At 37.3% G+C, this 14,558-nt stretch overlaps 1 protein-coding gene across 1 annotated transcript; it reads left to right on the top strand.

Annotated features, from left to right (window-relative positions):
• Window positions 1-3,992: 3,992 nt before the first annotated feature.
• On the top strand, window positions 3,993-12,994 carry LOC115948550 (protein FAM240B-like). Its single transcript, XM_031061844.1, has 3 exons — window positions 3,993-4,059; window positions 9,816-9,964; window positions 12,411-12,994. Exons 2-3 carry the CDS (start codon window positions 9,819-9,821, stop codon window positions 12,538-12,540), a joined length of 276 nt encoding a protein of 91 aa, XP_030917704.1. The 5' UTR covers window positions 3,993-4,059; window positions 9,816-9,818; the 3' UTR covers window positions 12,541-12,994.
• Window positions 12,995-14,558: the final 1,564 nt, after the last annotated feature.

The raw sequence follows: 14,558 nt of genomic DNA, 5'->3' as shown, positions 1-14,558 counted from the left end.
AGTGAATCTTGAACAAACTCGGTACCCTGATGTAACCTCTCAGGGAAGGCATTTCCAAACTCTTTTACCTTAGGATAGTGAAGTCAACTTTTCAGTTCCAGTAATACAATTCCACAGCGCATAGCACTGGCCAGCTGTAAACTCAGATTGCAGAATCAGACTAATTCAAAGGAATTTGACAGGGTAATTTCCTACCCCAAGTAGATTTTATATTGGTCCCCTCATGTTTGTTCATGCCAAATTTCAATTAGCTTTGTCACAAATATTGATTTTATGGTATTACATCATTTTCACTCCCCTCTGGACCCTCCAACCTCCCTCGCATAGGACCACTGTGTTGTCTTCCATTCTGGACGTTTTCTGTTCCTAAACTTTTGCTGCACATTTCATTTGGTTTTAACCATATTTTTCAAGTATATTTCAAGCTATTCTGGGTCTGATCCATTTCGTTCACAGACGCTTGGCTTTCTTTTGTCTTCTGTCTTAAACCTTCAGTGTTAAACCAGCTCATAACACAGGAAGAACTCTTTCCCAGAGCTTACAAAAACTGCAGTACCATCTACACTTCACCATGACCTCCTACATTGACCTGTTTCATGCACCTTGAATCAATTAGGGAGCCCTTCCACGAGGCAGCCTACATCATGTGCTACAGGCTCTGCAAGCTGGCAGTAGCTTTATGTCAGTGAAAATCAGGAATCAGCTGCTGTAGCCCAACTTAGCCTTCATTTCTTTTGATGTCTTACCCTCATGCTTGAAAATAATGTGCAATAGACAAAATACAAACAGTCCTGATAAGGAAATGGAAGCAAAAAAAAATCTGAGACTAAGCTACCTCATTTTCTGGTAGTTAAGTGTATATGACCAAGCAAAACAGAGGGAAAGAAATACATATTTTGTAGAGTGTTAGACTATATGGACATCACTGCTGTTAAGTGCCCACTGAAATCTTCAATGGACTTTAACAAACTAGGTGTCTTCCTTTTAATGAAGGGTAAGTTTTGGTTACCTAATGCAAACAAGCATTTTATTGACAGCATCAATAGCTCACATAAAGCAAAAGAAATATAAATGGCTATATCTGCTCCAACTGGCAAAAAAATACAAGGTGGTGAAAGGACAGCAAAGTGAATTACTGTAATACAACATCCAAAACACAGTCATTTTTAACAAAGGCTATGTCAGTGCAAGACAATATTATCTGATACCTATAGATTTAAATCATTACAAATGAGCAGGAGCAACTGTCAGAGCCTTACTACGAGAGCTACACTGCAGACTTGTCAAATTCTTAGGTGAAACTGTCAAGTTAGGCTGTAAAATTTTGAACACATAATGGTGTCTATGTGTTTTATAAACTTGAAATAATTTACTCAAAATATTGATTTGTCTGACAAGTCTATAGAGAAAATCTATGTTACTTCTAAAGTCGCATAACATTGTTTCAACTGACTGAACAACAAGAAGGCTGGAGTAGACTATACTGCTGATCTCTACATGGTCTCAGACTGATACTACAGTGATCAATCAGTCTTGCTTCCCATTTCTCAGTCACTTTATTTACAATGATCAAAAATCTATGATTATTTCTGTGTGCCTTGCTGCAGCCTCATCCTCTCCCTAGTGTTTCTTATGCTTTCTTACCGCTAGGCACCACTGACATTGCGCAGTGGAACTGTGTGTGAGTTCTCAGAGATGTTGAATCAGAGCAGTTTCAGCACAAGAATATAAGTGGGATTTCAAGATCTGTTTTAAGTCTGGGCTGTAGTGAAATTCAGATTTTTCAAAACAAATTCCATAACTTGCTTGCCATGAAAAAGTATGCCTTAGGATACCTAGTAAACAAAATGTGAGCAATATATTTGATAGTCTGGGAAAGTGCAAAACACACCTCTGAGACATACAGGAGATCAAACAAGCAATGCTGTTGGTACTGCCTCTCAAGCCCAGAGTTCTGCATTATTTATATGAAGAAGAGCAGCTCTAAGATGAGAAACTGTAAGAGTCTGACACCATCATCAGCAATTTGGGCATTTGTCTAGGGTTCAGGATCAGCCATCAGTCAGAACAGTCTGTCCCGGAACAGTGATTTACCAGCTTCATGTTACATTTCATGGCTCGCCTACACTAACAGTAGCAATGCTGAGGTTTTACTGATTGATTAGTGGAAAAATTAATTTAGCTGTTCATCTGAACTAATTATTAATTCTATAAGGATACTTAATGATACATTGCAATCTCCCTCTCTCTTTGTTTCCACTGTCTACTAACCACATCCAGCAGACAATAAATAACCTGTTACTCTTTATGTTGGGAGATAAGGCAGACTATGTGCCTCTTCTTTACCCTTCTTCTCTTCCCTATGGAGGAACCAGCTGTTATTTCTTATGATCTCACCAGGGTATATCTATTTAAACTTAGAAGTTGTTAAAATGAGCTAACATCTTTTAGTGAAAGCTACCTAACTGTGAGAAGTTTAAAAAAGGAATTTATCCAGAGCTGTCTTAGAAACAGTGTTTTGAGCAACAGCATTTGGCACAAAATGAAGCAGTGAGTTAAAGAAATTTTCTGGAGAACAGAAAGGTTGTCATAAGCATAGGGAACTGAATTTAAAAAACAAAAGAAAGATATTACTGGAAGGATTGGAATAGAGAAAATGGCACAAGAGGCAGTTTGTGAACTTGAGATCTAATTAAAATTTCTGTCATAAGTTGAACCTTGTAAGTTGCAAAAAATAAGAGGAGAACTAGATGAGTGCATTAATCAATTAGAAAGTTGTAATGAGCATTGTACTTCTCTGAAAAAGATGAAAGTGATTCTAGATTCCAATTGTTCTATCCAAACAAAATAAGGAGGCATACAAAGGACTAATACTTAGCTGGAATGTGGCATACAGTTCTCACTGCTTTTGTTTAATGAGACCACAGAAAAGAGTCATGATACCTATCTCTCTATTCAGAGAATGAGTATGAGAAGACTCCAAAGTCCTTAAATGCTATAATATCAAAACAAGGAAGGAGAGAGGAAGGGATTTCTGCCCCGCATAGCTTGAAGACATGAGAAGGGTAACTTGTCTCTTGAATACATTCAGATTTTAGATTAAAAGAAAACTTACAGTAGTTGGCACAGAAAAGTCTGGAGCAAGCTTTCACTAAAAATACCTGGGGTAAGAAATATAATTAAATTCAAGGTGGAACTTGCCAAACTACCAAAAGGTTATGCACTCAGGTTGCCAATAAAAGCTGAGAGTAGAAAGTCTGTCACTATCTGCTCTCCCTTTGTCAGAGTAAGTAGCACCTTACTTGCTTGTGTTTTTCTGTTCACCCAGGAGTACCAGTGGAAGGAGGAAGAATCTGTCCAAGAAGTGGAAGTGCTAAGTTCTGTAACAAATTATATACGCTATGTTTCAGCTTGCAGCTGGTCAGATTCTTGCACTATTGAGTGTATTAACAGCTTAGCTGGAATCCTGTCATGTAGTCTACCAGGTGCTTTTACAGACCAACACTTCAAAAGAGGTGGAAAAGAAATCTATTCATCTGTCAGTCACTCAGAAGCACAAACGTGAGACAAGATGTGTTATTCAACATGATCTTTTCAGATCTATCCTTTTTCTTGGAGGGGATGGTGCTGAATTCTTGCAAGTCATATGGAGGTTATGCTACAGTGATCCACACTTGTGAGATCTTACTTGAGTAACTGTTTCTCCAGAGCCAAGTTATGACATCAGTGGCACCTGCCAAAATTTATAGCACAGATCAAACGTGGCATTCAGAGTTTGTGCCCTGTAACTGTCTGGTCATAACTCGTGGTGTGTTGCAGGCTTCACAAAATGAGACTGTGGGTTTGGGGTTTTTTCCCCCGCTGTCATTAAGCTAATTCATAATAGCAGATGTCATCACTCCCAAATAAAAATGAGTGACGGATGAATAGATTTCATCAGTTATTCCTGGCAGTTGGAGTTCTCTTGAAAAGGGGAACCCAGTGGTAAAACTGACATGATTCAATAGTCACTCAAGAAAACCATACTTTGACAGAAGAGGAAGCTCCTATACAATCAAAGTAAGCATTTATATTCTTGTATTTTGGCCAAATAAGATTTTCTCTTTCTGTCTTGATTATTAAACCTGCCTAGATATACATGGGTATACATTAATTTTATGTTTTGTTAAATCATGCAAATTTGAACAATGTTTTCTTGTTCCCTCCATGACCTGGAGGGAGTTCTGGAATTATGTATATTTCAGTATACCTTTATGAAAATTATTCTGATCCTATGTGATTTGTAAGGTATAAGAGTCATCCTTCCACTGTTTCATTTTACTCTAGTCATAACTTCAGTTATTAAGCTATTATTTGTTACAATCTTTTTTGGTATTACTAGAACTTCTGTATCACACACACTTCAACTGAAAGGAAAACCACCATAAAAGGAACATGTAAGGGGACACTTATCAAAATTATGCATTCTTTATGTGTAATTTAAAACTTCTCAGAGCTTTGAGCTTTGTTTTATATAATTTTTTTAAGGAGCACTATAAACGGGCTTTGAACTGTACTTTAGCAGAAAAACATTCCATGCTTAGGCAAACAAACCCTAGTGAAGGGCAAAAGGAATAGGATATTAATTAGTGCCCTGACAAAGATAAACCAGCTCATGGTCGTGATATGACCCAAGGGACTGAGTCTAGTTAAAGTCAAAGATAATCTTTCCATTGTTTACAATGGTCACCAAAAAATTTCTGAAGTGACTGTGGAAATTCTTCCAGGAATATGCGTATGTTCCATATTAAAGTTGGCTGAATCATCAGATTCATGGAAAGAGTTAAAATTAGACTTATCTCCAACTTTTAGAAAGGAAATAATTTTAAGATATGTATATATACATATAGAAAATATAATTCTTGTTAAAGACTGTCTTTCAGCAAAAATTTTGTAAATAAACTTTGGAAATATTCAAATACTGTTTTACATTACTGGTTAAAATATTTTCCAGTAAGGAAAAAGCATGAAGTGGTTTTCTTTTTGTTAGCCAAACAATTATTCTTTAAATTATGCATAATTCAGACTAAAAATCACATTGATATTTTTCTCCAAATATGTTCAACTAACAGTTTTACTGAATGTATTGAAATACTTCTCACTAAAAAGCAAAAGCACAAATGTTTTGCCTACAAGTCTGTCTGTATAAAACACTGAATTTTTAAGACTATAGCTATCTTAAGACACATGTTAAATAGAAAGATTGAAAAAGGTAAAAAAATGGCTTCTGAGACTTTAGAAAATATTTTCTTCTCCTGCTTGCTTATTTCACATAAAGGTAACTCAAAATAGCAATTTTGTTCAAAACATCAAGAGCCATTTCTGGCTCTTAAAATTTCCCTAGAAAGAGTCTAAAGTAGAAATTACAAAGTGTGCAGAAAAGAAATTACTTGCAGTGGGTACTTTTTAAAACTCCTTTTAGTACCTCATCAGAGGTAGACTGAGATTGCATTGGCTCAATACATGCAGACCAGGCAGGGGCTAAGACCAGAGCATGTTGGAACCTACTAATTTAACACCTTACTAAAGCACACTCAGATGCAGATCAGATTAAATGAGAGAAGGTTGTACCACTGGCTTTTTCTATTCTAGTTTTTTGTCAGTGAACAAAAGCTGTGCATATGACTTACAACTAGAAGCAAAATTTCCTCCCCCTTTTATAGGATAAATCTGTAGAGGGAAAGCTGTTCATCATTCACAATTCAAACCTCCTCTAAACTGTCTCTGGGATGTGACCTCACAAGGAGAAGCAGAGGGGCAGGTATCGACCTCCTCACTCTTGTGACCAGTGAGGACTCAAGGAAATGACTGGATGAGGGGAGGTTTAGGCTGGATTATTAGGAAAAGACTCTTCATCCAGAGGGTAGTTGGACACTGGAACAGGATCCCCAGAGAAGTGGTCACAGCCTGACAGAGTTCAAGAAGCATTTGAATAATGCTCCCAGGCACATGGTGTGACTCCTGGGGATGGTGCTGTGCAGGACCAGGAGTGGACTCAGTGGTCTTTGTGGGTCCCTTCCAATTCAGCATATTCGGTGTCTCTATGATTTTATGAGTTTAAAACAATGTATTATATATAGGTGCTGTGTTTCATGAGTGATTTGCTGTCTTACAGATTGCTGCATGGCCCTCTGATTTATGGTTTGATTATAAATGTAGGAGATTTTTCTTTTACAGTGCCATTAATTTTGTTTTTACAATTACTTCTTCTTGTGGACATTCTCCATAAATTAATAATATGTTAGCATATAAATTAATTTCTATAAATGATGAATGCTGTAAAAACTCTTTTGTACATACTTACATGTTTTTGACAGTTGAGGTTCAGAGCTACCAAATGCATAAACCACTTTAACCAAGATCTAATTTCATTCTAATTTAAATGTTGTTTTATCAGCTTGGCTCTCCATAAAAGCAGTAAACTATACTTCATATGGGCAGGTAGGACAGCAAAACCTATATAATCATAGTTCTTCCTTAACTATCTTAGTTGAATATTTAATAAGGGACTCTGTCTTGCACCAGTGTTACACAAATTTTAGTAACCCTTCATAGAAAATATATTGCAGAAAGTTTTATAGCATAAATTTTCAGTTCATAAATGATACTTGCAATATTTCAAGTCTTCTGAATGAATAATTTTAAATGAATAGAAGTGCTTGCTCTTGGTTATTTTACATTCGTATCAGTAGATAAACATGTTAAACAACCTGCCATTAGGAGTCAGAAAGAAACCTCCCTGACTTTACTTTAATATCTCTGGAATGATGAACCTATTTTCTTTGCCCACTGTCCACCCAGACAAAACTGGCCAAGTGACTGTAAGAAAGTGTACTTTTTATTTACAGGGAAAATCTAATTGTTCTTCTTGTTACTGAGCCCTGAGTTATCTGAGTGATGGAATCAAGAAGAACTTTGACAGTATTAAGTCCAGTTGTCAGTGTAAATTTATGTTATTGGGACATCTAAAAAATAAAAAATCACACATCAACAAAAAATGTTATCTAGGCCAATAATAAAGATTTTTTTTTAATACAAAGGGTTACTCAGAAATTCAAACCAAGCTCCTAAGAAGAATCTTTCAATTAGCTTAAAGAAAAGCAGGTATTACAGTACACATGAACCCTAGTCTCTACACCTAGATGTCGTAATGCCAGGCTGAAAAATATGATGCTTTCACACATCATACCATGAAACACGCTGGCCAGCAATGCAGACAGTACTGTCTTCAAAAGTTCTACATCAAGAATCTGTCTTAGCAAGGACCACAGCAATACCATGTGAAATATTAACTGTCACTGGCATTCCTAGGAACTAATAGCAAATGTTCTTGACTTGCAAAAAGACCCACAAACCTAGCCAACTGAGACTTGCAGAACTACCTCCATCTTTTGGGCACCTCTCTGATCACAGCATGCTCTTTTCAGTGGAGGAGACAAAGCTTAAGTTAGCCAAAAGCCTCATGCACCCCCTCAAAATCTAACTAATTTAAATCTCAGATAAAGACTGGAGACCCTCTTTGTACCATTTGGAGAACATCAACTAGAAGTTTAATAATCATAAAAATTTAATCTCTCATTAAAGGTTAATGTGTTATGGCAGATTCTTATATGAGGCAAAGTATAATAGGGTTTGGAGGGCACACTAATTCAGTTTGTCAGCAACTTGCACTTGGCTTCTGAGGCAATGGGATAATTATCTGTAGAGTGTCAAGTGGGCAGCTGCTAGTGATAGAAGAGCCTCTAAATGGTGCGAGGACCCATGTGACCTGCTGATCCAGGAATGATGAAATAATCAGATTCCATCACTCGCTGTAACAAGCTATTACCAGAGCATTTATTTTAACACTGCCAAGGCCTATGGAATTAGGACACAGATAGGGCATGTTCCAGTGCATCCGTGACAGGCATATTTTTTTGCAAGATGAAGCCTTAAATAATACTATTATTTTGGGACCTCAGAGTGAGACAAAGCTTTATTAACATTACCCATATTCCCATTTAGACCATATTCATTGCCAAACACAACAGATTTAGCAAAAGGTGTTAGTAGAACTGCTGTACCCACACCAATGTAACAATTGCTGCTGTATTACACTGCGCTACATCTACAGCATCCCCAGTCCACATCAATGGAAAGACTAGAAAAATGCTGTTTGCCTCAGAGAAAAATATCTGGTTGTTTTCATGATAGTGCAGCTCTTGCTGACCTTGCTGTGAAGAGGACCAGTGTTCTAACCACTTAAGCCACTCCATCACACAGGAGGTTATATTACATGATCATGCTTATCGCTCCAGTTGGGCTGTGCTGGTCTTTAAGCAACTGGACTTTTCAATGGAAAAAGAATGTATCTTGAAGAGATTTTTCTTTCTGTTAAACAGTTTTTCCATTCCAGCCAGATTTTGCGCCAAGTTTGGCAAAGTTATTTGTTATTACTGATCTTTTTTTAAAAAATTGATACATGAAAATTATGACAAATCTAAAATATTCAATTTAGGAAGATGCCCAGAACTTAGCTTAAAACTTACTTTTAAGATGCCAGGAGTTTCAAATACTGTATTTGATAGTAACCTTTCAGAAATCTGCATTAATTTTATTACATCTGACTGTCCTTTACACTTACTCTGATCTTCCACTTTACAGCACTGTACAAAGAAAAAGTTTCTTCAGATTGGCCTACATTAGCATAACCTTTGTTGTATTTATTAAGAATAGCTCCTAGAGTATGAAATCATCAAGAAAGAAGATTCACAAGTCCATATCAGGGTCTATGAGGCATTAATTCATCGCCATTACAGAGTGGAATGTTGGCGAAAATATCTACTGATAGCAGAATACAGGTAAACACAAAGGAAGCAAAGGATTTATTTAATAGCAACCCTCAAATTAAGTGCTGATCTAGTAGTAGGAAACTCTGGAGTTTAGGTTTTTGGGGTTTTTCTTTCTTGTATCCTCCTACTTCCAGGTGGGGCTTAATGGAGGAGGCTGATTCAGGAAATAGGCTGCAGAACTTAACTTTTCGAAGTACCATTACCATCTGATAATCAACACAATACAGTAATATCAGCAAGGACATCAGACATTATGAGACTTTTAATGTTACAATAGCATGCATTTAGCAAGGACAAAGTCGCCTATTTTCTGTCATTATTTATTGGAACTGATCCCTGCATTTCCATGAGCTATACTTTTAACAACATTTAAGACTGAATTTTGATAAAAAATAGAACAAGACCTCCCCAGGGCTTTGCAGTCTGCGTGTTTCAATACAGATTCATAATTCCCTTGTATATTTTGTGCATGACATCATTTGGAGTAGCAAAAGGAATCATTTAGGAGCAGCGCATTTCCCTGAGATAAAGCATCTATGATCTGTTTTAAGTATATGGAAGATAGAAAATAGGAAAGTCCTTCACATCTAATCTGAACTCCAGCGACTATGGCACTATATTTGAAAGCATTTTTCACAAATTCTTCTAAAACTACTTAAAATATCACACATACTGAGACATCCACAATATTTCAGTGAACTGTGCCATGCACAGTCATTATTCAGCAGCAAAAATATCGTTATGCCATTCAACTGTCACCTAAGGCCTGTTTCAATGCCTTATATTTTGGTTCAGGGAGGACTACACACCAGTTACCTATTCTTTTCGGGTGACATAATTTATTTTAATAGCACTTCCTGAGAATGAAATTTCAAGGGGCTAAGTAAGAGAATGGCTGCCTCAGGTCAGGCTTTTGACTGCTCTGACCTCCAAATTGCTTTTCAGAAAATGAGCAAGCATACGAACTCTAGACGCCACAGGATGGGTGGTCATGATGCGGAAGAGCTGAAGAACTTCTGGGAAAAGGTCATCCAAGAGCAAACTAAGCAACAAGAAGCTGAAGAGTCTAGGCTAAGTAAAAGTGCCCTGAACAAGTAAGTGGTATTTTTTCTTTTCCACAAGACAGCAAGGCATGTCATCACGTGTTTTAAAATAAGGTAACCTGTTATTGTACTGCTTTATTCATAGCACAGATTGTGTTCTGGATCTTTGGCACTTTTCCTCTCGCAGCTGCTTGTCTCATGTTACCATGGCTCTTCTGCATGGAAACTCAGACACCCCTCACCCCTAAACCTCATGAGCATTCTTCAAAGGCCTTGGAGCACAGCCATAAAAAAATAAAGCACTTTGGAATTATGGCTTGTGACAGCCAGAAAATAGCAGGAATTTTACCTGGAACTGATAGAGCTACACAAATAAACAAAACAGTATTACATTAAAGGGAGAACCACCCACCTAATCTGTAGAATAAAAAACCTGTGGCACTTTTGTCGTGTTTAACAGCCCTTCACATCATATAAACCCAAAGGTAAAAATGACACAATGAGATTTTCCCATTCAATGGAAAATGCTGTGGGTTTGTTTTGTTTTGAGGGTTTATTGTTTGTTTTAGTTTGGGGAGGGGGGGAGCTTTACAAAGCAGTATAAAACAACAGGAATTGCCTACAGAGAGAGCTATATAGCTGTATTGTGGTACAGATAACTCTGGACAAGTGTGGTGGACTGCTTCAAATATTTGTTCAACTTGTGAAAACTCAGAATTTGAACCAGAGTCTCTTGCACACTAAGTGAATCCCCTGACCACTAATGGGCAGAAACAGAGGACAAGAAATATCATGTCTCATGTGGCTTCCTTTTGTGCTTTTCTCCTGAAGTTAACAAAGGTTTTCTGCATGAACTTTTCTCAAAACTGGGACATTCACATAACCTAATTTGACTTCAACAAATTGGAAGGTCCTGCTAAAGGACTGCTTCTTGGAAAAAATTCTAGGTACTTTGACCCCAGTACCCAAGAAGGAAGTACAGTCATCATTTAGATATTTGGAAATCAAGATCTGGGCAGGCCTTGTATCTCAAAAAAGTCAGATGTGGACAATTCTTCTTGCAGTATCCTACTCCAGCTAGTCAGTAATATTCTCAAATCCCAGTCACAAAATTGCTGGAGAAAAAACATATATGATAAAATCCAGGAAAGTGCTCATCTTCATTGGGAACATTTATCACCCTAGATCACAAAAGACTACCAGAGAAGACAGGGCAAATGAAATGCAATTTGTGGTTTAGATAACATTTTTGACTTCAGGAAGTTGAAAATGTTAAAAGCTCTGCTCTGAAGAGATATGAAAGAACTTTGAATATGTTTTAACTTACATATTCAATATGTCATAACTGACCCATCACAACTGAAATAGACCCAAGCAAGTTCCTTCAAAGTCGCTTGCCCAGTCAAAGCCCAGAGTGTTCACAAACTGTTCTATAATTTGAAAAAAAGTGATACTTTCAGGAGGTAATAGACACTATCAATACAAAACATACACATCCACCACTTCATGTAAGAGGCACTCAGGAGAATGGCGTGGTTTTACATAAAGGCGAGTGCTCCCTTTTTGACAGTAGGACTCTGATGAGAAACACCAGTATTCTCGATGGCAGATTTTTCCTAACTCACTGCACCTCTCTTTTGAGGCTTATCTGTATGCACAAAAGAATATTGAAGACTATGTAGTTTAAAACACAATGTAAAACCAAACTCAGAATCAGATAACACAAGCACCAATGTGAAAGAGCTACTGCTGAGTTATTCTCAGATGAAATCATTGGCTGCTGTTCTTTTCACCACACCAAAGGTAATTTAAAACCTCATATATTCTTTGATGCATTTGGCATCACCATATAATATCTAATCTTATAACATTGCTGGGTCAGATGTTTCATAACATTTCCTTCAGAAAACAACCCAGCCAACAATATCTTGCAGTGGTCCCCAGAGATTTTCTCTTCTGTTTTTACTATGCAAGTGTCTTGAAGCTATGTGGCTCCTCTTGCATGTGACATCAATTCCTTTCATTTAACATGTGCAGAGTCTACAGAGTTGACTTTGTTTTCTTTTTTACCCCAAAAAACATATTTTAAGTTCAGCCTGCTCTTCTCCACAGCATTTTACAGCAGACCTTGAGGGGTTGGAGGAAAAACTGTATATTTTAATTTACACATTGAATGACCTTACTGCATAGGCAGTATATCTGTGTGGCTTTGAGAATACCCCAGAGGGGAAAACGGAGTTCTTCACAGTGACAGTATTTCAGCAGTTGTTTGACTCATTTGGAATCCAGCAATGTCAACCACTGATAGTATCAGCACTATCCTTTTCTCCCCTGCATTCCCAATCTAGCAAGCTAGAGGGATGTGTAATTGGTAAATAAATACAGGACAAGTGCTCTGGTGATGAAAGAGAGGAAAGCTTCAACCCTGCTGAAAAGCCCTGGATACATTTGAAGGATTTGGCTCCATAACTGCTAAGCACTTGTACTCTCTTTGCAGACTTCGCCAGGAATGGACTCTGCGGCTGGAAGGTCGAATAAGGCAGGTCCAGGCGCACATGAAAACACGGCAACAAGTGACACCACTGTCTATCGAGGCTCTTCCCTCACCAGATAAAACTCTTGCTTAAACTGTTGCTGTGCAAACACAGCAAGCACTGGGCCTGATTTTGACCTTCTGCGTGCATCTAGAAACCAGCAGTTACACTGCTGAACAACCAAAAGGTCAGATTCTGCCCTTTTTCCAAACTATTTACTAGAGCTACTATTAAGGTCCTATTGAAATTCAGTGTAAAAATAATGCCACAGGGGAAAAAAAAGCACAAAGGAATAGATGAGAAGCAGACAACTCTAATTTTTCCATGATATATTATTTCTGTGATGTATCGGGATTCTCTTATGTAACTGCATTTCCAAGTAACAACAAGACACTCCTAGGAAAGAGGGTGGCTTGTTTAATAGGAATAATACATTCAGACAGCTGCATGCAAAATTGCACATTTCCATTTACACAGTTCAGAGAGTCTGGCTTAATGCACACATAAGAGGTTCTGTTTTGATGAGCCATAGCAGAAGGAGTTAAGGATTAGCCTGATCAGTTGGCCAGGACGAGAAACATATTCTTTAATGAGGGGGGAAAAAAACCAACTTTCCTGATCAACATTTAAGAACATTTACAGATCTTAATAATTAAATAAATACAAAAAATTACTTTAACTTTCTTGGGGAATGTCAGAAAAAGTCTACTGAGCCAGTAGTCTTTACAGTGAGCCAGTCCGACAAATGTTAGAGTAGTAAGAGCAAGTCAGTGTGATAGTTTGAAATAGAAGGCAGCGAATCATAACAGCAAGGAAATGCAGTGCAAAGTATCACTTGCCATACCTGACATGCATTAATCCAAACAACTTCTGCATCCTCTTCTGGGTTTGGTGAAACAAAGGTAGGAATAACAAAACACAGGATAGTAATAGTGTGCTCTATTTACCAATAGGTCTGTGTATCTAAATACTAGTCTTCTGGATTAAATAATTTGTTTGTTTTCTCTGCAAATAAACTTTGGAATACAAGAGAAGACTCATAAGTCTAAACAGCTATTTTTGTCTAAGAGTATTGTGCCAGACAAAAATTTACTTTGAATCTATATTGATATCAAAATAGTAAGTAGGAATACATTTGATAATTCAAAACATAACAAAAATTAAATCATTTTGACCTCACAGAAATGCTTTTTTAATCCTTTTAAAATAATCTTTCATTAAACACAAAGATTTACTGAATGTTCTCACTCTTACAAAGTGAAATTTTGCCACAGGAAAAAAAAAAAACTGTCATAAAAATGTTGTTATTCTGTGAAGGATTAAAAGAACTAAAAACTTACAAAATGTTTTTCTGTTATTGAAAAATTAAGGGATTTTAGTATCATGGTTTTTTCATAAAAACTGACCCAAAAAGCATGTAATTGTTTCTTTCAGTGGCTATTTTCCATTAGAAAAGTAATGTTGAAAAAATAATAAAGTTGTAACTGCTTTTACCCTGCAAGACTAGTGTTTCTCTTCTGCATCCACTTATTTCCCATTATTCTCTAAAAAGTTCTTTCTGTAACCCAGTAACCTCATTTGCGCCAGGACTGAGTTAACTTTTCACAGTAGTGGTGAGGGATTGGAACCTAGAGATCCATGGCCATCTCTGGGTGTTATTCTCTAGCACCTCTTGCCATCTCTGCAGGTAGGAAGTCCAGGATGCTTTAGGGAAGAAGGTGGGAATGGCTTGGGGTGTGGGAATGGTCTGGGTGGAGAACTCATTGGCCACTGTTCATTGCCTTGGGGTAGGGCACACTGGGTCAGTAATTTTTGCATGTACATCACCCTCTCTTTGAGTACTTTTCTTATTAGTATTGTTTTCCTAACTCATTACTGCTTCCAGTAAGTGGTTCTTATCACAAAATGTAATGTCTGCATTTCATCTGCCACCAGAGGTTTGTGGTTTTCTCTTTAGTGGGAGTACTAAATTGAGGAATATCATTCCCTAAACATGACACCTAAGATAAATTTCTTCTTTGGTGAGGTAGATCAAACACAACCTGAACTAGCTGCCACTTACCAAAAACCTGGACTGGTTTACCTTACTGTAGCCATCACTAAAGGAGATA

The sequence above is a fragment of the Geospiza fortis genome, unplaced genomic scaffold, assembly GCF_000277835.1.
Source record: "Geospiza fortis unplaced genomic scaffold, GeoFor_1.0 scaffold325, whole genome shotgun sequence".
Classification (NCBI taxonomy): Eukaryota; Metazoa; Chordata; class Aves; order Passeriformes; family Thraupidae; genus Geospiza; species Geospiza fortis.
This window is presented reverse-complemented; position numbering and strand designations above follow the sequence as displayed.